At 48.8% G+C, this 26,064-nt stretch overlaps 1 protein-coding gene across 1 annotated transcript in view; it reads left to right on the top strand.

The window, feature by feature from the left end:
• TAF4 (TATA-box binding protein associated factor 4) overlaps positions 1-26,064 on the top strand; it is a 114,809-nt gene that overhangs the window by 82,213 nt on the left and 6,532 nt on the right. The window contains exons 10-14 of the mRNA XM_064276443.1: positions 2,289-2,458; positions 2,793-2,923; positions 3,788-3,913; positions 6,097-6,153; positions 6,635-6,754. Coding sequence (XP_064132513.1) covers positions 2,289-2,458; positions 2,793-2,923; positions 3,788-3,913; positions 6,097-6,153; positions 6,635-6,754 — 604 coding nt within the window. The remainder of the gene's footprint in view (positions 1-2,288; positions 2,459-2,792; positions 2,924-3,787; positions 3,914-6,096; positions 6,154-6,634; positions 6,755-26,064) is intronic.

The raw sequence follows: 26,064 nt of genomic DNA, 5'->3' as shown, positions 1-26,064 counted from the left end.
GGTCAGACATGCCTCCACTCTCCAACCTTTTCACCAGTCCTGACACCAGCTGTTGCTCCCACAGCGCTCTCTGCTTCTCTGCTAAATTCGATAATCTGTTGCAGTGGCCACACTAACTCATAGACAATGCTCAGGATTATGGGGTTTATTAGGGAAGTAACAGGTTACAGTTCAGGATCCGAATCAACTTGGAGGTAACAGGAAGGACTCAGGGTATAGTTCTTCGATCAAGGACAGTTTCTTCTTGGCCATGTCCGTGGGCAGGCGTCTCTCTTGGTCTTTGTCCTTGGCCCTTGGCTCTTGGCCTGGCACTGCCTTGCTTGGGCAAGTGTTACAAAGCTCTCTAGCTCCATCAGTAAGTGCTTAGAGGCCCTGTGCTCCACCAGGCAGCCTCCCGTCTGAAGGTGCTCATCTCTCTTGCTCTGTGATTTGGTGAGTCTGGCTCCTCCAACAAGTGCCTGGAGGTCCTCTGCAGCAAGCCTGCTGTCAAGATGCTCAGCTGTCTCACTCTGTGGGCTGGCACATGCACTGCAGCCACCCTTGCCCTGTGGGCCAGGAAGCCAGTCATGCTGTCTCTTGCTGGTCTCCTGGTTCCTGCCATCTTGCACCACTATTGGCTACAGTGTTACAGAGCTCTCTTTGTCTCCTGGGTCTAGGAGGTTCTCAGCACAGGGACCCTGGGTCCAAAGGATGTGCTCCACTCCCAGCTCTTCTTCTTGATGGTAGTGAGGTTCCTTCCCAGCCTCTGGGATTGGCTCCGTTTAAGCCTAGTGGAAGGGCAAAACTGACCAATCTCCTACAAAGGTTCCAGGGGCCTTATTTGCATGGTCCTACCACCACAAGTGTTCTGTGTACCTTACTTGCATTAACAAAACTGTCCAATGCCTTGATGGGCCACAAGCACCTTATTTGCATAGCTCTTCCCAATCGTTTTGTGGAAGTTATAAGACCATGGCTAGAAGGGCCACAGTAGAACAATTCACTGCACGGCAGAGCGGGTTTTGGACACAAGCATAGATGGAAGCTTCTTGCTCTGTCCACCATGAGCTCCTTCCTGGGCGCTGCAGCACCACACACACCATCTTCTAAATTCCATTCTCCCAAAGTGACCAGGCCTCAGGACAGGCTGGTTCCAGGGCTGGAGTAGGAGCAGTACAGGAGAGCTGATTGCGTCTTGTTATGCCCCAAAGCTAGGAAGCGCTCAAAGGTTGAGAAGTTCAAATGCTCGACTGGACCTTCCTACAGCTGAATGGGGGACAGTGAGCTTACATCTCAGTAGTGATGGTGACAGATTCAAACCTCCGAGTCGGATTGGAAACCCCAAGTCCATGAAGACATTGGTCAGAAATAGGTTGGACGTTTATGCACGATGGGGCGTCCATGGTCTCAGTGTGCCCCCCAGGAAGTGCTCACTGACCACAGGGGCAGTCGCGTGGTGGTGGATGGCTGGTAGGCGCCCTCACACTCGAGTGCACCGGGTGAGGACGGCTGAGCTCGGCCACCTGTGTGCTTCAAGCAGAAGGCCCACTGCTGCCTGTGAGTTCACTGAGGCTGCCCGGCCCGTGGCATGTCACATTCTTCAGATCCTGCCTGTGAGCGCCAAGAGCATCAGGGCTCTGAGCTCGGGTCAGCGAGCCGAGGCATAACGGGAGTCAAGATAGGGCTCAGTGCAGCCAGGACACGGAGGGGGGCCCTTGCCATGGGGGACGTTGTCGGACGGTCAGCCCGACTCGGATTCTGAGGAGGGATGGGGGTCCGGGGGCTGCTCAAGGTCTGATGGGGGACACCCTGTTCTGGTGGAAATGCATCCAGAAAACGTCTCTGTACTGTCCTTCCAACTCCTCTGTGAGTTTGTGATTCTTTTAAAAAAAGAAATCAGTGCTGGCTGTGATTGGAAGAAACGCACAAAACAAAGCCTCTGCTTGGAACAGGCTCCTCAGAGCAACAAGTGTTCTTGGTTTCCGCTTTCCCACCCGCGCGCCAGCTGTGCCAAACACTTTACACACTTGTGAGCACGTGAGACCAGGGCCTCGCTTCAGCCCCACACAAAAGGTTCTCCTTGTGAAAACAAGCATTAATGTTCAGATGAACTAGGCAGCTTCCTGTCAGGCTGTGGAAGGAACGCAGACGGGAGGGAGCCGGGGATAGAGGGCCCAAGTGGGCGTCAGCCACAGCCTCACCAGGGGTCCCGGGCCAGCCCTCCCTGTCACTGCCCCAGATCAGCCTGCAAAGGGCGCCCCGGATGCGTTCCTTGTGCAGTTACCGTGATCTCATCTCCTGTTCTTTAGGGATGATGATGACATCAATGATGTCGCCTCCATGGCAGGAGTAAACTTGTCGGAAGAAAGTGCAAGAATATTAGCCACCAACTCTGAACTAGTGGGCACGTTAACGAGGTCCTGTAAGGACGAGACCTTCCTCCTCCCAGCTCCTTTACAGAGAAGAATATTAGAAATAGGTGAGTTCCTGTTTGGTGACCGTCACTGTGACTGTAACACAGACTCATTTTGAAGGTCTCCTCCTACCAGCAGCCCCGCTGTGGGTGGCTGGCTGCAGGTGGCGTACCTTGTCAGATAACAGGCCGTATCATAGTCACGTTCCTGTGGCTGACGGTGAAAGGACTCAGGTCGCTGAGGTGTCTGTGGACCACTCTTCTCCACTCCTGGGGGGCCGCCTTCAGAGGGCACAAAGCAGTAACTAGTGGACAAGAGAGCAAGCAGGGAAGTCGTGAGGAAAGAGAAGCGTTTAAGTGATTGGAAGTACTTTTTTTCATTGCCTGACCTTTAACCCAGGTAAAAAACACGGCATCACGGAACTGCATCCAGATGTGGTGAGTTATGTGTCACACGCCACGCAGCAGAGGCTGCAGAACCTCGTGGAGAAAGTCTCAGAGACGGCACAGCAGAAAAATTTCTCTTACAAGGTGAGGGTGCCGCTTCCCTGATGTGGGCTCACAACTCCCCGCCCTCTGTAAGCCTCTCCGCATCCAGTCAGAAAGTGGGGGGGGTGGGGAGGATCCTTTTGAACAGAAGTAGATTTCATTTCTTTTAGCTGTAGGATGGTGTGACGGAGAGCCGTGCGAGGCCGCTCTGTGGGGACTGTACAGTGCAAGGGGAACCCGGTCAGCTTAGAAGATTAGGGAGTCTTCCCTCATTCAGCCCTGGGACGGAGGAGCCAATGGGTTCCAGCAGGTCCGGCCCAGCACCTGCAGGCGAGGGCCCCTCCCCCAGCCACCACCCAAACCTTGACCCCGAGGCTGAGCGTCCTGTCTTGCCTGACCCTGGGCTTCAGAGCATTGTCCTGTTCCATACGGTTCATCTGTCAGCCCCAGCCTCACGGAGAAGGTTTTCAAGGCCGAGTATGCCCCCTCTTAGAAACCCTGTGACCACCACTCCAAGGACACTGGGGAGCTCTGGGCTGTCAGGAGGGGCTGCAGGGCGTGGGGAAGGGGCATCCACCGCAGGACATTTAACTGAAAACATTTAGGCCCTTGTGCTTTTACAATGGTTTCTACATAATTGCAAAAGATTTTGAATGTTAAACAAGCCAAATGATACCCGAGCCCACTCCCTGTGACGAGTGGCGGGAGATATTCTCTCTGCGTGTGTTAGCACGCACGGCTCATGAGGCAAAGGACCAGTCTGGTGAGTTGGGAGCGGTTCCAGTCCCTCACCAGCTGTAAAAGCGACTGTGGGAAGAGGCTGGAGGGAGGAGGCAGCGTCCCCAGACGCATTTACTTGCTGAATTCCCTAATTTATGACAAACAGTGTTTTTACCCTTTTTGCAGGATGATGAAAGATACGAGCAGGCAAGCGATGTGCGGGCCCAGCTCAAGTTTTTTGAACAGCTCGATCAAATCGAAAAGCAGAGGAAGGACGAGCAGGAGAGAGAAATCCTAATGCGGGCAGCCAAGGCAAGTGCTGGGTTCCCAGGGGCAGGCCGTTCTCCTAGGTCATAAGGGGCAGGCTGCTCTCCTCGGTTCCCAGGGCAGGCCATTCTTCCGGGTCCCCAGGGGCAGGCCGTTTTCCCGGGTTCCCAGGGGCAGGCCGTTCTCCTAGGTCATAAGGGGCAGGCTGTTCTCCTGGGTTCCCAGGGCAGGCCGTTCTCCCGGGTTCCCAGGGGCAGGCCGTTCTCCCGGGTTCCCAGGGCTGGCCGTTCTCCCGGGTTCCCAGGGCAGGCCGTTCTCCCGGGTTCCCAGGGCTGGCCGTTCTCCCGGGTTCCCAGGGCAGGCCATTCTTCCGGGTTCCCAGGGGCAGTCCGTTCTCCTAGGTCATAAGGGGCAGGCTGTTCTCCTGGGTTCCCAGGGCAGGCCGTTCTCCCGGGTTCCCAGGGGCAGGCCATTCTCCCGGGTTCCCAGGGCTAGCCGTTCTCCTAGGTCATAAGGGGCAGGCTGTTCTCCCGGGTTCCCAGGGGCAGGCCATTCTCCCAGGTTCCTAGGAGCGGGCCGTTCTCCCGGGTTCCCAGGGGCAGGCCGTTCTCCTAGGTCATAAGGGGCAGGCTGTTCTCCTGGGTTCCCAGGGCAGGCCATTCTCCCAGGTTCCTAGGAGCAGGCCGTTCTCCCGGGTTCCCAGGGGCAGGCCGTTCTCCTAGGTCATAAGGGGCAGGCCGTTCTCCCGGGTTCCCAGGGCAGGCCATTCTCCCAGGTTCCTAGGAGCAGGCCGTTCTCCTAGGTCATAAGGGGCAGGCGGTTCTCCTGGGTTCCCAGGGCAGGCCGTTCTCCCAGGTTCCTAGGAGCAGGCCGTTCTCCCGGGTTCCCAGGGGCAGGCCGTTCTCCTAGGTCATAAGGGGCAGGCTGTTCTCCTGGGTTCCCAGGGGCAGGCCATTCTCCCGGGTTCCCAGGAGCAGGCCGTTCCCGGGTTCCCAGGGGCAGGCCATTCTCCCGGGTTCCCAGGGGCTGGCCGTTCTCCCGGGTTCTCAGGAGCAGGCCGTTCTCCCGGGTTCCCAGGGGCAGGCCGTTCTCATGGGTTCCCAGGGGCAGGCCATTCTCCAGGGTTCCCAGGGGCAGACTGTTCTCCTGGCCTAGCAGCTCCCTCTCAGACTCCTGCTTCCACCGGTCAGCTCAGGTGGACTTTGGGGGGCTTCTCAGGGCCCAGAGCAGTGGGGTGCTTGCCTGGAAGAAGTGGGAAGGAGGGGGCGGGGGCTACAGACGGAACTACAGGAACCTCCCCACAGGCACTCAGTCCATCCGTCTGCTGATGTAAACGCGTGAAGTGTGGCTGTTCTCAACACCTCACATTCCTCCAAGTGTAGCTGCCGTTTACACCTAGAAACGCTTGTGGAGTAGGCTCCCTGGTGACGCCTCCTCTGAGCCCACCTGAACTTTAGATGCCCAATGGTTCCTTGTGGTGAGCTAGAAGAACATTTAGAGCCAGAAAACCCTAGGGGGCAGTTCTTCTCTGTCCTGCAGGGTCACTATGAGTTGGAATTGACTCAACGCCAGTGGGTTTGGTTTATTTTGATAACATAAAATCTGTCGCTGTTGAGTTAGTTCCAACTCATACCAACCCTATAGCACAGAGTAGAACTACCCCTTAGGGTTTTCAAGGCTATAATCTTTCTAGAATCAGACTGCCCCATCTTTCTCCCACAGAGTGGCTGGTGAGTTCAAAGTGCTAACTTTTGGTTAGCAGCTGAGTGTTTAACTGCTGTGCCACCAGGGCTCCTTTTTGGTAACATACCTCATTATTAACAGGATCAGAAATGAGACCTTGATTCCATGGAGAAGGTTATCCTAAGGTGGGAGGGGCACCTAGGTTGACGGTGGTCGTGAGTGGGGACAGGACCAGTAACAACAGTTGAGGGCCTGTGAGGCCCTGCACTGGACACACTGTCCCCATCTGACATCAGATTCTAGTAACTGGTAGGCTGTGCCAAAGGCCATGTCTTACTTAGATGGTACTGGCTTTCTTAAGAATAATTTCTTTTTTACCATGTGCAACCTGAATTTTATCTTTTGCCTATAATAAATTAAAAAACCCAATATGCATTCTGCCATACAACTTAGATATTTTGTATAGTGACTAGGAGAGCATCTTTGTTAGATGATAGCCATTTTGGTCATAACTTATTTTTCTTTTCTACCTTTTCCAAAAATAGTCTCGATCCAGACAAGAAGATCCAGAACAATTAAGGTTGAAACAGAAGGCAAAAGAGGTAGGCTCTTCAGGCATAGACTCTTTATTATAGACGTGAAAACAGGTTTATATGCAACCTGAATGTACAACCAAAGAGAAGATTGAGGAGACAGTGGTATTTCTGTACAGTGGGTGTTTATATTGCATTTAAAATGTTTGCAAAGTTTAGATGATACCAGGACAAATATTTTCCTCTGCAAACCATTTGTGCCCTGTTTTTGTTCTGTTTTCATGTGATAGTGCTTTCTCTTTGGGTGCCTTTACCCCCTGTACTTTGAATCTGTGTTTTCTGAGCTTTCCAGGAATGGCTTCGACTGCTTTTCTAAACAGCCTGTGTTTTTCTGGTTATAGGGCTGATATGCTTAACTACTAAAGGAAAATCAAAGCGTTAATCACAATTAGAACGTTTCAGAAAGCCCTTGGGTGTCTCTGTGTTGGTTTCGTAGTAAGTGGAAGGCGTGTACAAGAACTGATATTTCTCATTTCTTTTCAAAACAAAGATGCAGCAACAGGAGCTTGCTCAGATGAGACAGCGAGATGCCAACCTCACGGCCCTGGCGGCCATCGGGCCCCGGAAGAAGAGGAAAGTGGATTCTCCAGGACCGGGATCAGGAACAGAGGTATAGCAGCATCGTGGGGCTTTAGGTCTGGAGGGGCCTTGTGGGGCACCTGCCAGCTTCTGGGTGTGCGGATGCTAATCGCGTCAGAACCAGCCTTCTTACCATTTATATTTTGTCACAACCCCCTTGGAATATTTGTTTTGCATTTGATACTTTAAAGTCAGATAACTTATTTGTGGATATCAAAATGAGCTACAGGGTCCTTCCAGGGGGAGGTTAGATAATTGTCGTTTAATATGACGAGGTTTAGGCTGACTTCGGAAATAACGTGGGCAAGGGGGGTAGTAGCTATTCTTACTGAAAGGTGGACATGAGATCAGTCTGTCATAGTGGATAATGTCCAGTGGACAATAGGACGAAGGAAAGGAGTCAGTACCTTTTTCCATTCTGTTTGCCTGAACTTCTAGTGTTTGGTTTTGTTTGTTGTCGTATCTTTATCCTTAGAGTGTTTATAAGCCCAACCTTAAAGTGTTGTTATTCTTAATTTTAACTGTCAGTTGTCTTTTAAGTAAGTTTCAGGAAGAAAGGAAACATGGTGTTTTGGTGTTTTATGTTTATCTGCTTATTTGACCATCTCTGGTGCTCTTCATTCTTTCCTGTAGATCTGTGTTTCTGTCCAGCATCATCTCCCTGTGGTCTGAAGGCCAGCCTTTAGGGTTTCCTGTAGTGCAGGTCTTCCGACCACAGAGTCCCTCAGCTTTTGTTTACCTGAAGTGCTTATCATTCACTCTCATTTTTGAAGGATTTCTCCTGGATATAAAATTCTGGGTTGACCTTTTTTTTTCTTTCAGTACCTTAAAGATGTTGTTTTGTTGTCTTCTGGGTCGAGCCAGAATTTTTTCCTTGTTGCCTGAATATAATGTATCTCTCCTCTCTGGCCGTTTGGAGATTTTTTTTTTCTTTGTCTTGTTTTTAGCAATTTGCCCGTGCTGTGTCTAGGTGTGGCTCTATTTATATTTATCCTACTTGGGATTTACTGAGCTTCTTAGATCTATAGGTCAGTGTTTGTCATCAAATTTGGGTCATTTATTGTTGTTGTTAGGTGCCATTGAATCAGTTCTGACTCATAACGACCCGATCGATGTACAACAGAACGAAACACTGCCCGGTCCTGTGCCGTCCTCACAATCGTTGTTAGGCTTGAACCCATGGTTGTAGCCACTGTGTCAATCCATCTCGTTGAGGGTTTTCCTCTTTTTTGCTGATGCTTAACTTTACCAAGCATGATGTCCTTCTCCAGGGACTGATCCCTTCTGATAAAATGTCCGAAGTATGTGAGACGTAGTCTCACCATCCTTGCTTCTAAGGAGCGTTCTGATCGTATTTTTTCCAAGACAGATTTGTTGATTGTTTTGGCAGCCCATGGTATACTCAATATTCTTCACTAGCACCACAATTCAAAGGCGTCAGTTCCTCTTTGATCTTCCTTATTCATCGTGCAGCTTTTGCATGCGTTTGAGGTGATTGAAAGCACCCTAGCTTGGGTTAGGTGCACCTTAGTCCTCAAGGTGACATCTTTGCTTTTTAACACTTTAAAGAGGTCTTTGGCAGCAGATTTGCCCAATGCAATAATGTTGTTTGATTTCTTGACTGCTGCTTCCGTGGGTGTTGATTGTGGATCCAAGTAAAATGAAATCCTTGACAATTTCGATCTCATTTCCATTTATCATGATGTTGCTTATTGGTCCAGTTGTGAGGATTTTTGTTTTCTTTATGTTGAGGTGTAATCCATGCTGAAGGCTGTGGTCTTTGATCTTCATCAGTAAGTGCTTCAAGTCCTCTTCATTTTTAGGAAGCAAGGTTGTGTCCTTTGCATAACGCAGGTTGTTAACGAGTCTTCCTCCAATCCTCATGCCCCATTCTTTGTATAGTCCAGCTTCTCTGATTATTTGCACAGCATACGAATTGGGTAGGTATAGTGAAAGGATACAGCCCTGATGTACACCTTTCCTGACTTTGAACCAATCAGTATCCCCTTGTTCTGTTCAGATGACTACCTCTTGATCTATGTACAGGTTCTTCTTGAGCACAATTAAGTGTTCTGGAATTCCCATTCTTCGCGATGTTATCCATAATTTGTTATGATCCACACAGTTGAATGCCTTTGCATAGTCAGTAAAACACAAATAGACATCTTTCTGGTATTCTCTGCTTTCAGCCAGGATCCATCTGACATCGGCAGTGATAATCCCTGGTTCCACATCCTCTTCTAAGTTCGGCTTGAATTTTTGGCAGTTCTCTGTCGATACATTGTTGCAGTCACTTTTGAGTAATCTTCAGCAAAATTTTACTTGCCTGTGATGTTAATGATAATTGTTCTATAGTTTCTGCATTTGGTTTGATCACCTTTCTTGGGAATAGGCGTAAATATGGATCTCTCTTCCAGTCAGTTGGCAGGGTAGTTGTCTTTGAAGTTTCTTGGACATTTGGGCAATTAATTTCTTCAAATGTTTTCTCTGTGTCAGTCTTATTTCTTCATTGTGGGACTTTAATCACACGTATATTAGATTTTTCGATATTGCTCTACAGGTCTCTGAAGCTGTGTTTATTTTTCTTTGATTCTTTTTTTCCTGTTCTTCAGACTGGGTAACTTCAGCTGCTCTGTGACCAGGTCCCGTGGCCCTGCTGCCATCTCCAGTCTGCCGTTAAGTCCATCCAATGAAGTTTTTTATTTGTTAACGTATTGCAATGCTAGGATTTCCATTTTTTTTTTAATAGTTTCTTATTCTTTGCTGAGGTTTCCTGTTCACTTGAGACTGTATTTTCTTTTAATTCTTTGACCATATTTGTAAAAGCTGTTTTAGAGTTTGTTTCAAGTCCAACACCTGGGATCTCAGATTCAGTTTCTATGGTTGCTTTTGTTTTCTTGACTGCAGATCCCATTTTCACGTTTGTGTGCATGTCTAGTGATTGTTGGTTGAGTCCTGGACATTGTGGATGACATGTTGAGAGACCCTGGATTGTTTTCTTCCTTTGAAATGTGTTGGTTTTTGTTTTAACAGGAAGTCTAATTTCTGTCCGAGTGTGTGGAACTTGTGAAGGCTTGGTTTTATGTTTTGTTAGTAAGAATCTAGACATATTTCTCAAGCATCTCTAGCTTGGTGGGTCTAAACCTTCAAACCCTGTCTTTCCTGTCAGGTCTTGGTTTTTGACTTTGTCAGGGTGGTCCTTGTTTCTAGAGAAAGGCTTTTTGGCATCTCAGCAGGATGCCGGGGGTTAGCGAAACCTTTCTACCCTGGAGGCTGCAGCGTCTGGCCCTGCTCCTTCCCTAGCATCCTGCCCGTCTTTCACAGCTCTCTTTTGCTTCCACCCCATAGCAGCTGCCATCTGTACACTTTGGGGGGTCTTGCCCTGACCATGTATAGCCCATCTCAGGCCTCAGTTGGGGCTCCCTCCCTATGGGTACAACCCCCTCGCAGATTCCAGCACCCTGAATGCCATCTCTGCTGTTCACTTAAGGGAATGGCCATGCCAGGTTCCAGCTCCAACTCTGAGCCAGGTGGTTGTGGGCTTGGTAATGACCCCTCTTTCAGGCTCTCAGCTTCCTGGAAACTGGTATGCAGACACATCCTCGAGGTTACAGTTGTTAATTACAGGCGTCCCTGTAATTCGTACTTTTTAATCAGATAGATCTGGGTTAAAATACTCCTTCTGCCCCTTGCTTGCTGTCTGACCTTGAACGAGATGCTCACCTCTTTGAGCCCAAGTTTATGTTAAAATGAGGGTCCAGCACCATCTTGCAGGGCTTCTGTGAGGCCAGAGATGATGCGCTGACTCAGAGGGTGTTTGCTGAGTGCCTGCCCAGTGCTGCGCCAGCATGGTGAGCGAGATAGACCCAGCCCTGCTTCCTGGTCCCATCTGGTGGGAGAGATGGGGCGGTGCGAAGGAAACAACCAGGGCCCCAAGGTTGAAGGTACTCGGATTGGGAGAGGGAAAAACAGACAGACAGACCAGAACCCCTGTTTTAGGACAAGTGGTCAGAGACGTTTTGTTTGGAATGTTGACATGTAAGCTGAGGCCTGAAGGAGGGGATGAGCCCCACTGTGTCAGGGGGGCCGTCAGGTTGATGCCACGGTCCTGCAGGCCATGGTGGAGCATGAACCAGCCCAGAGAGCAACAAGGAGAGGGTGTGGAGTGCTGAGCAGATGCTGTTGCAGGCCCGAGAGCACAGACGGGGCTGTCAGGAGGCCTGTGGTCATTTAGATCAGAGACGTTGGTAGCCTGAGGGTGGCAGAAGAAACAAGAATTTTAGAGGTAGGATTAGTAGGCTCCTTGATGGATTAGGTGTAGAGGAAAAGGAAGAACAACCTGTAAGTCCCTGGTTTGCACACTGAACCTGTGGTGCTGTTACTGGAACAGGGAAGACCAGGTGGAGTTAGAAGTCGGTGTCTAGCAGGCCTTGCAGGTGTTACAAGCGGAGCTGTCGCGTGTGGGGCTCAAGAGAGACCATGGCTGGTGATGCTGATTTGGGTCTCGTGAGTGAAGCCCTGGGACAGGGTTCGGGTAGTATCTCCTCAGGCAGCGCTGTGCTCCCCCAGGGCTGTCAGGAATGCGGGCTGGGCTCCCCTGTGTGATGCCCGCACGGCTCCCCAGTCAGTGCTCTCCTGGTGGTGAGGAAGGCCCTGAAGATGGACAAAGAGCTGGGCTTTGGGCAGCGTGGCATCCTAGAGGTTCTGAGAAATTCCTCCCAGTGTAATATAGTTAAAAGTGCTAGATACAATATAGGAAAAAACCCAGACCTCTTGTTTTAATGAATGCCCGAGCTGTAGGCAAAGTAGGGGAATCCCTAGGTGGGCCAGGAATCAGGAGAAAGTACAGGTTCCTGAGGGTTGGCAAAGGCTCTGCCAGCTTGAGTCCTGGGAGCGTCAGCCAGGGACAGGAGTGAGCTGGGTAGGGCCTCTAGTGAGAGCCTGCGCTGACACGGGGGTGCTGGCCAGGGATAGGGGACGGAGCTGGGGCCCCTGATGAGAGCCTTTGCTGACACGGGGGTGCTGACCACGGACAGGGGACAGAGCTGGGGCCTCTAGTGAGAGCCTGCGCTGACATGGGGGTGCCGACCAGGGACAGAGGGTGGATCTGGGGCCTCTAGTGAGAGCCTGCGCTGACATGGGGGTGCTGATCAGGGACAGGGGATGGAGCTGGGGCCTCTAGTGAGAGCCTGCGCTGATATGGGGATGCTGATCAGGGACGGGGGATGGAGCTGGGGCATCTAGCGAGAGCCTTCAGTAACATGAGGGTGCTGATCAGGGACAGGAGCGAGCTGGGCAGGGCCTCTAGCAAGAGCCTGTACTTATCTGGGCTCCAGCCTGAGTTAATGAGCTCTAGAGCCTAAAAGCCCACACCAAAAATTTAGTTTAAAACCAAGAACGAATTAAAATCTTGGACAATAACAGCATAAATTGAGAAGGGCAGTTAAAGTGTTGTAACAAGAAAACAAACGAACTTCTTGCTGTGGAGTCGATTCTAACTCACAGGGTCCCTCTAGAACTGAGTAGAACTGCCCCGTAGGGTTTCAAAGGCTCCAGTCTTTATGGAAGTAGACTGCCACGTCTTTCTTCCACAGAGCAGCTGGTGGATTGGAACCACCACCCTTTTGGTTGGCAGCTGAGCACTTTAACCACTGCACCACCAGGGCTCACTGTGAGTGTTTTAAGTTCCTTATATTTTTGAAAGGATGGTAAAGATACTTTTTTTTTTCTTCATTGCTTAGTGAACTGCATAGGACATTGACTAGTTCAAGATCCAGGACTCTGGCGGCCCCTCCCAGGTCCTGATGTGTGCCCACCAGAGCCCCCACGTCCTCCAGTCACTGTGTTCAGACTTCATGGGTACCCAGGAAGAGGTGCAGGAAGTGCTGACCACCCTGCCTGGCAGCACCAGACCCTGGGGCTTAAAGTAAAATGTGAAGGCTTCCAAGTCTCCAGGACACCCCCCCTCCCATTGTTCCTGTTTGCTACAGCTGATCCGTTCACAGCCTGGTCTTGGGACCTGTGGAATTTCCCACGGTCTGGAATTGCTGATTATGCCCACCTGGTACAGTGCCATGTGCTTCTCTGTCCTCCCTACAGGCGAGGAGCTGGACCCAGAGGCTTCCTTGGGCTGGGGCTCCATCTCTGGCCAGCCCCTGGTGGTACTGAGCTCCCCTGGGAGATAAGAGAGGGCATTCTGGAGGCAGCGGCTTGAAGCTTGGTGCCCACAGCCCTTACGTCTCTCTGCTTACTCTCTGTTGTTAGGTAGTAACTTCACGGGCTTTTCTGCTGCACGTTGCTGTGGCTTTCTAGGGGAGGTGTGGTTTGAGGTCACTGTGCTGAAGGCCTTCAGAGTACCTTGTCTGTGGTTTGCATCTAGTGCCGAAATGCAGCGACTTGCTTTCTGAGATCTCACGGCTGTATCCCCTCCTTTGTCTCTGCTGTCCCCTCCTGCTTGGCATCACTGCCTCCCTAGTGGAATCTCTTCCCCTGAGCTGGAGGGTCTCTTCTGAGCATTTGGACGCCAGGCCGCCCTGGTCCTCACCTGCACTCACCCCTGTTTGCATGAACAGAGCCCCTCGCAGGTGTGGCCATCGTTCTTAGATGGGCCTGTGTCTCCATGGAAGGCCTGCTGGTCCTGGGGGCCCTTGGGCCCATTGGAGGCCCCACATAGGAGACCACTCAGGTCTGTGGCTGCTCGAGACTTGCCTTCACCTGGCTCTGTTCTAAATATGTTGGGTTTTGGTTTGTTACCTGGTGGCCGTCTTTCCTGTGGGAATTCAGGAAAATCCTAAAACTGTCCTCCAACACCTTCTTAGAATATATCTGTTAACTTTTCTCAAAGTGGTTTTCTTTTATTTTGAAATAGGCTCAAATCGACAGAGAAGTTTAAGGACAGTACAGAGAACCCTGCGACCCCTTCATTCGGATCCTCCAGTTGTTAACGTTTTGTTCCATTTGCGTCGTCACACTCTTTCTCTCCACAAATGTGTATGTATGTGCTTGTGTATGTTCTGTATACATACATGTTTTAAAAGCCTTTCTCTGATATACACCCCCCCACCCCCATACTGTCACACCCATGCTCTCTTGTCACGGACGTGGAGCTGCCCAGTCAGACCTTCAGCTCCGAGGTACCACAGCCATCCAGTCCAGGTCCTGGATCAGACCTCACCACCTGCTGGTCTGACCCAGGAGTCCGTCCACATGTTCTCAGGTCTCCCCACTGTCTCCTGAGTCTCCTGTGCTCAGCAATTCTGAGAAGACAGGCCTTTGCTTCTGTGGGACAGCCCCCTACCTGAGTCTGTCCAGGCATCTCTCTGGACCACGCTCAGGCTGTGTGTTCTTGCCAGAAACACCTCCAGATTGGTGCTGAGCTGAATCCCTGCAGGAGAAACAGAACAACTAGGTAACAAACCAAAACCCATCATATTTAGAACAGAGCCAGACCCGAATGGTCTCATGTAGGCGGGGACCTCTGATAGGCCTGAGAGCCCCAGGACCAGCAGGCCTGCACGGCATAGCGCCAGGAGGCCCACCACACTGACCTTCCTGACCACTGGGCGCTCAGCCTTGGCCGCCTCGTCACGTTCGTCTGGGGGGTTTCTTCGCAGCGTAGTCACTGTGCTTGCAGTCACTTTGCTGCACTTTAGACCTGCCTTCCCCACCGGCCTTGGCATCCGCTAACAGTTATCACCATGTTTGCCGAGCGATCGTCTCTTTCCATCACGCCTTCCACACTCCCTAGTTGCCTTCTACCTCAGGAAGAGACTTTCCTTCTCCTGTCCATCCATCCGTCTGTCCGTCAGTCCCTCCCTCCCTCCATCCATTCACTACAACAGTGTGGATTCCTACTATACTCAGTGGGTTGTAATCAGTACTCTATATCGTGCTCAAGTTTTCTAGATTAAAAAACCAAAACGAAACCCGTTACCATCCTGTTGATTCCAACTCATAGTGACCCTACAGGACAGAATAGAACTGCCCTGTAGGGTTTCTGAGGAGCGGCTGGTGGATTCAAACTGCTGACCTTTTTGTTAGCAGCTGTAGCTCTTAACCACTATGCCACCAGGGTTTCCTTTTCTAGATTGGGTTGGTGGAAAATTCTTCAAGCTGGCTTCTATATCCTTTTGAAATGTCTCCCTTGTTCTTTAAGCTTACGTTTTTCACGGGTGTCATGAGATATTCCAGGCTTATTTGTACTTTCCTTGCCCCTCGTGAGCAGTTTCTCCCAGGAGCCCTGGTTCCTTGTGGGAGAGGGTGGTGTTTGTAAATGAGGATTTGGACCCTGGCATGCTCATTGCACTCTCGGCAGCCAGAGCTCAGATATGTGTGCGTGCGCACGTATGTGAGTGCATGTGTCTGTGTGTGCGTGTGCCTGCATGTGTGCTTGTCTGCATGTGTGTGCACATACGTGCATGGGCGTGCATGTGTGTGAATGCGTGTGTGCGTGCATCTGCATGCATGAGTGCATGTGTGTACGTGTCTGCATGTGTGCGCGTGTGTGTGTAAAAAAATTCTGAGCGTTCGTACTGGTACTTGGAACGCTCTAGTAGCTCAGGGTTCTTTCTAGCCTCCCCCTTTCCGTGTGTCAGTCCTTTCTCAGATAGCAGGAAGTCTAGCTCCCATTATTCTCAATGTATTTTTTGATCAATGTAACCAATTTCCCAGCCGCTTTGGCTGTGGGGTCTCAGTGCTAGGAGGGGAGGGTGGATGAGAAAGGCATGAATTTTCGACATCAGAGGTAAAATGTGCACAGTAACCCCCGAAGAATGGAAAAAGGGTGTGTACTTCCAGACTAATGGGGAGGGCATGGGAAATGGAAAAAGGAGACAAAGAGAAAACCTACACAAGAGACGAGAGAGACGGGAAAGGGTACTTTGAGGAGGATGTTACTGATGTGTGAAGCATGTCACAAAAGATGTTTACGGGGAGTTTCACACATTGATGGTTTTGCTTGTTTTTGAACTTGAGAGAGACTTGTGTCATACAGAGGTAACGACCAACACAAAAACCACCGTTTTTGAAGTCCTTCATATGCCTTTCTTCATCAGAGATATAATGCTCAGTTTCTTTTTTATAATTAGGAATATTTCCTTAGGGGAGTTATTTTTAATTTTTTTAAAATTATTTTTTGTTGCTGTTGAGAATATACGCCCTAGAGCATACACCAGTTCAACAGTTTCTACATGTATAATTTAGTGACGTTGATTATTCTGTTTTTAATTTTAAGGTTTTTATCTTGAATTAATTTTAGACTTACAGAAAATTTACAGAAATAGCAGGGAGCTTCCCTGTCTCTCTCAGCAGCTCCCCCCAGTGTTGAACGCTGGTGTGACACTCGTCTTGGTTCCCTGCTATGCTGTGCAAAGCATACCACAGGTGGGTGCTGTGAGGAACAGGAATTTATTGTCTCAGTTCTGGAGGGTCAGAGTCCAGATCGGGCTCAGCCGTGTGGATTCCCTCTGTGGGTCTCTCTCCTGGTTTCTGGTGGCTCCCGGCAGTCCTTGGGGTTCAGCTGGTGCTTAGAGCTGTCTGCCTGTCGTTACACAGTGTCTCCCGCGTGTCTCTCTTTTTATAACACACCACTCAGAAGGGATTAGCTTAGGTTCCAACCTACTCCGGCATGACCTCATAACAAAAGAAAACCCTGTTTCCGAATAGTCACGTTTATAGGTAAAGGGTTGGAACTTTAGCATAACTTTTGGGGGAACACAGTTCAGTCCATTAAAGACCTGTTAAGTAACACCTCTTTGAATCTTACTAGTTTTCCCAGGATGTCCTCTTTCTGCACCAGCATTCCATCCAGGGTGTCATGTGGCTTAGTCACCACGTCTCCTCACCCTCCTCCAGCGCCTGAACTTTCTTCAGTCTTTCTTGTCTTTCATGATCTTGACATGTCTAAAGAGTAGTGGTCACTTATTTTGTTCAGTACCCCTTAATGGGGTTCATTTTCTGTTTCCTCCTGACTAAATTTAGGTTATGTAATTTTGGTACCAATTCCCCAAAGCGATTTTGTGCCCTTCTCTGCTTCCTGTGGGGGTGCCATCTTGTCCCAGTGCTGTCATGACTGAACGCTTGGTGGCAGCCAGGGTCTCCACTGTGAGGCTACAGTGTTTTCCCTTTGCGATTAACAAGTATCCTCCGGGGAGACACTTAGCAACTGTGCTGATACCTGCTTCTCATCCTGCTCTCACCCAGTGACTTCAGCATCTAACGATAGTATCTGCCTGTGTTGGCTGTGTTGGCTGATGGTGGTTTCCATTTCCATTCCCATCCTACCTTTTGCACAAGCGGTTAAGCACTCAACTATTGGCTGAAAGGTTGGAAGTTCACACCCACCCAGAGACACCTTGGAAGAAAGTCCTGACAACCTACTTCCAAAAAATCAGCCACTGAAAACCCCGTGGAGCACAGTTCTGCTCTGACACACACGGGGTCACCATGAGTTGGAATCGACTCGATGGCAACCCACAACAACAATATACAGATAAAGGAGCTTCAGCATTGCTAACCCCTGTGAGAAGCAAGTGTACCAACTACTTAGAGTGCAGTGTTTGTGTGCAGTTCTCTTTGTCCTTGCCCCACGGTATCCATTCAGAATGCTGGTTCCAAAGGTCCTTAGCCGAGCTCTTTTCTCACCTGCCCCTTTGGTGTGGCTGCAGCACTCCCTTGTAGCACAGACAGGCTCACTGGTTACTCTTTGTATCTCGTCGTGGGCCCCCCACATGTTGGTTTACTGGGCTTATTTGTTTGGCTGAAGCATTGCTGTGGTTCTAAGAGTCAGAGTGATAAGCAGAAGTACTCAGAGGTGTCACCCCTTCATCCTTACCACCCCGTTCCCTCTCACCACACAAGTGAGTGTTTGCTTACACCCATTCTTTCTTATTTGAAGGGTAGCATGATATAGATGCCCTTTTGTAGGTAGTTTTTTCCACATAACAATATATCCTGGAACTTATTCCATACCTGTTCATAGAACTCATTCTTTTTCACAGCTGCATAGTATTCCGTTGTATGGGTATGTTGTTAGTAGTCATCAAGTCGGCTCTGACTCATAGGGACCCCACGTACATCAGAACAAAATATTGCCCAGTCCTGTGCCATCCTCACAGTTGTTGCTGTGTTTGAGCCCCTTGCTGCAGCCACTGTGTCAGTCCATCCCATTGAGGGTCGTCGTCTTCTTCACTCACCCTCTACTTTACCAAGCATGATATCCTTCTCCAGAGATTGGTCCCTGCCAATAGCATATCCAAAGTAAGCAAGATGAAGTCTCGCCATCCTCTCTTCTGAGGAGCACTCTGGGTGTACTTCCTCAAAGCCAGATTTGTTTGTTTTTCTGGCAGTCCGTGGTATATTCAATATTATTTGCCAACACCACAGTTCAAATCCATCAATTCTTTTGCATTGTCCAGCTTTGCATGCATATGTGGCAATTGAAAATAACCGTGGCTTGGGTCAGGCGCACCTTAGTCATCAAGTGTCACCTTTGCATTTGAGATTTTTAAAGAGATCTTTTGCAGCAGATTTGTCCAATGCAATAATACGTCATTTGATTTCTTGATTGGTGCTTCCATAGATGTTGATTGTGGATCCAAGTAAAATGGAACCCTTGACAACTTCAGTCTTTTCCTCGTTTATCATGGTGTCGTTTATTGGTCCAGTTCTGAGGATTTTTGTTTTCTTTATGTTGAGGTAATCCATGCTGAAGGCTGTGGTCTTTGATCTTCATGACTGAAAGTGTTCCAAGTCCTCTTCACTTTCAGCAAATGAAGTTGTGTCATCTGCATATCGCAGGTTGTTAATGAGTCTTCCTCCAATCCTAATGCCCCATTCTTCATATAGTCCAGCTTCTCGGATTATGTGGTCAGCATACAGGTGGAATAAGTATGGGGAAAGGATCAACCATGCCGCACACCTTTCCTGGCTTTAAACCATGCAGTATCCCCTTGTTCTGTTTGAATGACTGCCTCTTGGTTGGTCTGTGTACAGGTTCCGAACGGGCACAATTAAGTGTTCTTGTAAAAATGACTTGGTGGCTTGGTGGGGAAGGAGAATCAAGCTCAGTAGTCCAAGGCAGATTCCTGTGAGGTGGAGGTCAGACATGCCTCTCTCTACCATCTTTACCATTTCTGACACCCAAGAGTCTCTCCCACGGCACTATCTGCTTCTCTTCTGGGTTCAATAATTTGTTGCAATGGCCACACAGAGCTCACAGACCATACTCAAAGTTATGGGGTTCGTTAGGGAAGTAACAGGTTACAATTCAGGATGAGAAATGCTAGGATACAGTTCTTATGTCAGGACAGCTTCTTCTCAGCTGTGCCCACAGACATACCTCTCTGCTCGGGCAAGTGTTACAAAGCTCTTTTAGCTCTGCGATAAGTACCCAAAGGCACCCCACTCTGCCAGTAAGCCTCAACCTGAAGGTGCTCAGCTGTAGCCCTGTGGGTCGGCAAACCTAGCACCACCAAGTGCCCAGAGGTACTGTGCTCCATCAGCAAGCCTCCTGCTTGAAGATGCTCAGCTTTCACGCACTGTGGGCCGGGAAACCCATTGCTGTGCCCTCTACTGCTGCTGTTTCTCTGCTGCTGCTTCTCACCGTCTTTGATGTTACAGCTGTATCTCTCTGTCTCCTGGTCCCAGGAGCTTCTCAGCACAAGGATGCTGGGTCCAAAGGACGTGTGCTCAGCTCCTGGCTCTTCTTTCCTGGTGGTGGTGAGATCCTCTCTTCCCACCTCTGGGATGGCTCATTTTAAGTCTAGAGGGCTGGCAAAACTGACCAATCCCCTCATTAAGGTTCCATACACCTTATTTGCATGGTCCCACCCCCACAAGGTGTGCTGTGCACCTTTATTTATGTTATTAGCAAGGTATGCAATCCCCTTGGTGGGCCACAAGCACCTAATTTGCATAGTCCCAGTCATTTGGTGGGAGTTAACGATAACTGTGACTAGAAGGACATTGTTAAGTAACTCACGGCTCAGCAGTTATGAAATTCCCATTTTGCAGTGATACACGCAATTTGTTATGATTCACACTGTCAAATGCCTTTGTGTAGTCAGTAAAACTCAGGTAAACACAATGCATTCAACTGCTTTCTTATATAAGGGGCATTTAGGTTACTATCAACACTAAACTATTACAAACAAAAACATTGTATTGTTGGAGGTAAAATCCCAGAAGTGGATGGGCTGGGTTTAAAGGCCTGTGTGTGTGTAGTGTTGTAGGTGTGGGTGTGCCCGCTCTTGGGGGCCTTGCCAACACATGCGCTATCATACTTTTCCAGTCGATGGGTGGTTTTTGTAGTGCGCTGTGAGCGCTTGAGAAGAAGGCGTTTTCTCTCCAGTCAGGGTCCAGAGCTTGAGAGCTGCCCACACTGTCTGCCTCATGGATCATGTTGGTCAGGCCTTCTGTCTCCTGGGGTACTTTTTATCCACTCGTTTCGTGGTGGGTGTGATGTGTTAAGTCTCCTGTTGCCAGTGTCTCTGTCTCCTGGAATCTCTAGCAGTGTTTGCTCCGAAAGGTGGTACGGTGTCGTGTGGACATAAACATCCGTATGTGTTGGAGCTTGATTGTGAATTGCGGCTTTTCACATTACAAAATATCCGTGTTTGTCAAATGTATTGCTTTTGGGCTTGAACCCTACTTGTGATGATCAGGATCCCTCCCTGCTCCGGCTCTTTCCGCCCCCTTAGCCTGGAATACCTTGGTCTGTTCCTTCCTTCTTAGTCTTTTGGAACCACCTTGTTTTGGGCATGTCTCATGTTCATCAGATAACTGGGTCTTATGTGAGCCAAACAAAAATTCTGATTCTTTTCATAGACGAGTTAGACCTACTCACTTTATCTGTATGACTGACATGTTTGGTCCTGGCTGTATTGTAAATATTATAATTATGTGTATTTTGTTATATTTCTTTTTCTCCTTCTTTGCTCTGTAATTAAACATAAGTTTTGGTATCTAAGAAGGTGTGCATCTGTGTTCTGGTGGTTGATTTTGTACTTAGGCCTTTTTAAATGTCCTTAAAAAAACCAAACCAAGCGCACTGCCATGGAGTCTATTCCGACTCCTAGCAACCCTATAGGACAGAGTAGAACTGCCCCATAGGGCTTTCAGTCTTTACAGGAGACTGCCACATCTTTCTTCCATGGACTGGCTGGTGGGTTCAAACTGATGACCCTTTGGTTGGTGGCTGAGCACTTTAACCACTGCACCACCAGGGCTCTTTGAAAATGCCCTTATCCACTGCCAGTGAGTTGATTCCGACTCACAGTGACCCTACAGGAGAGTAGAATGCCCCACAGGGTTTCCAAGGCTGTAAATCTCTATGGAAGCAGACTGCCACATCTTCCTCCCATGGAGCCACTGGTGGGTTTGAACCGCCAACCTTTAGGTTAGCAGTCAAGCGCTTTAACCACTGCACCACGAGTCTTTAGTCCCCTGTTTTTTACTTAACTGTTTGCTATTGAATTTACAAATTTTTATTGGTATCCATCAGCCCCACCTGTTGGTTACACAGTGACCAGTGAGCTCAGTCTAGTCTCCTCTGCCTCTTCCGCCATGCTATCTGTACTTTGTCATGCACAGAGCAGCTGTCACTGGTCCGCCTTCGTTTTAGGACTAGATGTACACGCGTGCTCAGGCCCTGCTGGCTGTTCCCCTGCCGTCTCTCAGTTGGGTGAAGCTCATCCCTTGTGGGCTCCTTGGGCTGGGCGAATGGGTGCCGAGGCCCCCAAGGCTGTGTATGGTGAGGCAGCTTTTGTGTAGTCGTGACGTGAGGGGCAGCTTGGGTAGATATCAAATCCTTGGTTCACGCTTTCATTAAGTTTATTTTTTTAAATGCTATTTCATTGTTGCCTTGCTTTATATGTTTGTTTTGAAAAGCTTGGTGCCAGCCTCTTTTACAAGGCTGTGTCTCAGAGTTGATTGTTTTGGGTTCATGTTCCCAGGTACCCACTCGGCCCTTTCAGTGTGTAGGTTTTGGACTTTTTTTCTATTTCTGGAAAGTTTTCTTGGATTATAGTTTAAATATTAGCTTTGCTCCATTGTTTTATTTGTCTTCTTCAGGGGCTCTGATCATGTGAATAGTAGTAGTCCTTCTTTCCACCACTGCCTGTCTGTTTGCCGTCTGATGCTGGAAGCTAAGCCACCAGTATTTCAGATCAGGGTTACCCGTGGTGGACAGGTTTCAGTGGAGCTTCCAGACTAAGACAGACTAGGAAGAAAGGCCTGGTGATCTACATCTGAAAAACAGCCAACGAAAACCCTAAGTCTGTGTTTGAAGCATTAACACCATAGTCTTGTAGGACATCTATGTCAACTGGCATAGTGTAGTTCATAAAGTTGTGTTCTGCTTAGTTTGGTGAGTTGTATCTGGGGTTGTAAAAGCTTGTGAGCAGCCATCTAAGATACAGTCATTGGTCTTTTCTTGTCTGGAGCAAAAGAAAAAGAAGAAAACCAACAGTCAATGAAGAAACTAGTCTACGGGACAAATAGTCTTCACGAACCATGGCCTCATCTACCTTGAGACCAGAACTAGATGGCGCCTGGCTACTGCTACCCACCATTCTAATCAGAGCCACAGTAGATGGACCCCAATAGATAAGAGAAGAATGTGGAACAGGACCTCAAATTCCTTAAAAAGAAAAACATAACAAAACAAAAAAAACTGGATGTACTGAACTGGTTGAGACTGGAGAACTCCCGAGACTGTTGCCCTGAGATACTCTTCAAACCTTGAACCAAAACTTAACCTCCGAAATCACCGTGTAGCTAAATAACAGATTGGCTCAAAACATAATGTCTATCCCCTATAAGTACTGTGCTTTTTAAAAAAATCACCTATATGAGACCAAATGGTCAACAATGAGTTTAAAACAAAGATGAGAAAGTAAGGGGCAGGGACACCAGATTAATAGAAACAGAACAACCCAAACAAAAATTATGAGAATGTTCACACATTGTGAAGAGTGTAACCAATGTTACTGAACAGTATTACTGAAATTGTCGAATGAGAACTCAAACTGCTGTGTAAACCTTCACCGAAAATACAGTATTACTAAAAAGAAAGAAAAAATAAAAAACAAACCTATGCTCGCAGTAGCGCTGGAAGATGGCGCAGGACTGGCAGAGTTTCACTGTGTTGTCCGTGAGGTCACCGTGAGTCAGAGCCACAACATTTCTTTTTTGCTTGCTTTCCATTTCTGCTCTGTTTTCTCTGGCCTGTTTTACTTCTCTTGATTTTCATGCCTTCTTCGGTGCACCTTATTAACTTTTTATTTGAGTCTTTTCTCCCCTTGCTGTTGTTAGGTGCTGTCAAGTCGCTTCCAATTCAAAGCGACCCTATATACCACAGAATGAAACACTGCCTGGTCCTGTGCCATCCTCACAATCGTTGTTATGCTTGAGCTCATGTGGCAGCCACTGTGTCAGTCCATCTTGTTGAGTGTCTTAGCCTTTTTTGCTGACCCTCTACTTTACCAAGCATGATGAACTTCTCCAGGGAGTGATCCCTCCTGACAGCATGTCCAGAGTATGTAAGGCGCAGTCTCGCCATCCTTGCTTCTAAGGAACATTCTGGTTGTACTTCTTCCAAGACAGATTTGTTTGTTCTTTTGGCAGTCCACAGTGTATTCAGTATTCTTTGCCAACACCACAATTCAAAGGCGTCAATTCTTCTTCGGTCTTCCTTATTCATTGTCCAGGTTTCACATGCATATGATGCAACTGAAGACACCATGCCTTGGGTCAGGTGCACTTTAGTCTTCAAGGTGACATTTTTGCTCTTCAACACTTTAAAGAGGTCCTTTGCAGCAGATTTACCCAATGCAATGAGTTGTTTGATAAGTGTTGATTGTGGATCCAAGTAAAATGAAATCCTTGACAACTTCAATCTTTTCTCCGTTTATCATGATGTTGCTCATTGGCCCAGTTGTGAGGATTTTTGTTTTCTTTATGTTGAGGTGCAATGCATACTGAAGGCTGTGGTCTTTGATCTTCATCAGTAAGTGCTTCAAGTCCTCTTCACTTTCAGCAAGCAAGGTTGTGTCATCTGCATAACGCAGGTTGTTAATGAGTCGTCCTCCAATCCTGATGCCACGTTCTTCTTCATATAGTCCAGCTTCTCGGATTATTTGCTCAGCATAAAAAAAAAAAATACAGATTGATTAAGTATGGTGAAAGGATACAACCCTGACGCACACCTTTCCTGATTTTAAACCACTCAGTATCCCCTTGTTCTGTCTGAATAACTGTCTCTTGATCTATGCAAAGGTTCCTCGTGAGCACAATTAAGTGTTCTGGAATTCACATTCCCATTCTTCGCAATATCTTTCATAATTCATTACAGTCCACACAGTCGAATGCCTTTGCATAGTCAATAAAACAGAGGTAAACACCCTTCTGATATTCTCTGCTTTCTCCCTTATATTCATTTCTGAGATAATTTTGTTTTTTCCTACCATTTCTTTCTTGAGTTCAAGAGCTCTCTTATTCTTTCTGGGTTTGTTTTGTCTGCTTCTCCTAGTTTTTGAGTCAAGGTGGTTTTTCATCTCCTCACATTAAATCTATTTTGGTTTGTTTGGGGCACCGCCTTGGTTTCCTTCTCTTCCTCTGGGGTGACTCTACCTTGGTTGGTGGGTGTGGAATTTCAGTTGGAGCAGCTCTTAGGGGATGACCTTTGAGGCCTTGGGTGTTTCACAGGATTATTGGGTCAATGGTGCCCTCTTCTGGCAGCATTGTGAAGTCCGGGTGGTTTAGCGGGTACTGTTAATTTTGGTGTTTTGGGGAAGGGGTCCTGTGTCCTCTGGTTTTGAGGCTCTCTTTCTTCTGCAGGGCTCTGAATGTCCCCTTTTGCCGCCAGTTGCCTTTTTTTCCCTCCAGAGGCTGTGTGTTTGAAGACCGTCCCTTCCCCGGGGTCCACGCCCTGGCTACCTCGCAGTTTTCAGGCTTGGGTGGACGTGGCCTTCCCAACAGTGGGCTGGACTGGCCCCAGCACCTCATAGCGCCCCCATCTTCCTGCCCTGGGTTTTCTCAGTCCTCCTCGGTCACATGCCTGGCGGCGGTGGGAGATGGAGGGTATGCAGAGCACCCATACTGGGAGATGGGCACTGGGGGCCGCCACTGTCTTCAGCTTCGTAAAACTGATGTTCATTTTCTCAAGCCGAGCACCTGCGAGTTTTTAACACTGTTGTTATTCTCTAAGATGTGCACCGTTATCTGTGTGCTGCGCGTGTTTCCTGGGCGCTGAGGGAGCAGAGGGGGTGTAAGCGAGGTTTGAAGACTGTGCCTGTGTGAGGAGAACCGCGATGACCACTGGGCACTTGTCTGCTGTGAGCCACAGCCTGTGTGGGTCCTAGGTCGACACTCTGTCCCTGACGAAGCAAGCAGGCGATCAGGGATGCCCACTCGCCCAAGGGACCACCGTCCTGCTCTCCAGGGCTGCACGGGTGTGGGTGTGGGCGTTGGCGTGGGTGTGGGTATGGGCATGGGTGTGGGCATGGCTGTGGGTATGGGCGTGAGTGTGGTGCTCGCAGGCCTCAGCCCACTGCTTAGACTAAGGAACGTGGCTGATGTTCGGGCCTGCTTTTGGCGAGTGCTCATAGGAAGCACAGGGAGCCAGGCACCCTTCCATCAGCAGACTCCCCAGGGGCTACCTCTGCTGCTACCAAGGACATTTCTGTTGGACACAGTGGTGTCACCTTGGGTGAACGTGAACCTTCCAACGGCCTGTGAGGGACAGTGACTGTTCCCATTTGGGTTTTACCTCAAGTGTTTCTAGCATGTCAGAGGTTTTGAGGTATTTCTGACAGTTGACAGATGGGCCTCCTCAGAAACAGCCACCTCCTTTGGCTTCATCCTGTCAGCAGGCTCTGACAAGGCAAGCGTTTGCAGCACCATTTTACAGACAGGAACCAGTGCTCAGACAGCTAACATGATTTGTCAAAGTCACCTTTTTATTTTTGATGCCAATGTCTGCACTTAAAAAAAACTCTTGTTGGAGTTTTTTTTTAATTCTTAAAAACTTTTTATTATTAAAAGTTCAAACACAAAACTAGTGAGGATGGTATAGTAAATTTCTGTGTGCCCAGCAGTTCTCCTCCTAGGTTTACACCTAAGAGCCTTTGAAAGCAGAGACTCAGACACACACGTACACCAGTGTTCACTGCAGCACCGTGCAAAACGGCCAAAAGGTGGACACAACCCAAGCGTCAGTCAGTGGATAATGCAGGGTGTACATACCTGCGATGGAATGTGGGTAACGCGGTGTGTACATACCTAGGATGGAATGTGGGTGAGGCAGGGTGTACATACCTGTGATGGAGCATGGGCGACACAGCG

This window comes from Loxodonta africana, chromosome 24, assembly GCF_030014295.1.
Source record: "Loxodonta africana isolate mLoxAfr1 chromosome 24, mLoxAfr1.hap2, whole genome shotgun sequence".
Classification (NCBI taxonomy): domain Eukaryota; kingdom Metazoa; phylum Chordata; class Mammalia; order Proboscidea; family Elephantidae; genus Loxodonta; species Loxodonta africana.
Note: the sequence above shows the minus strand (reverse complement) of the source record. Positions and strands in the feature narration are given on the sequence as shown.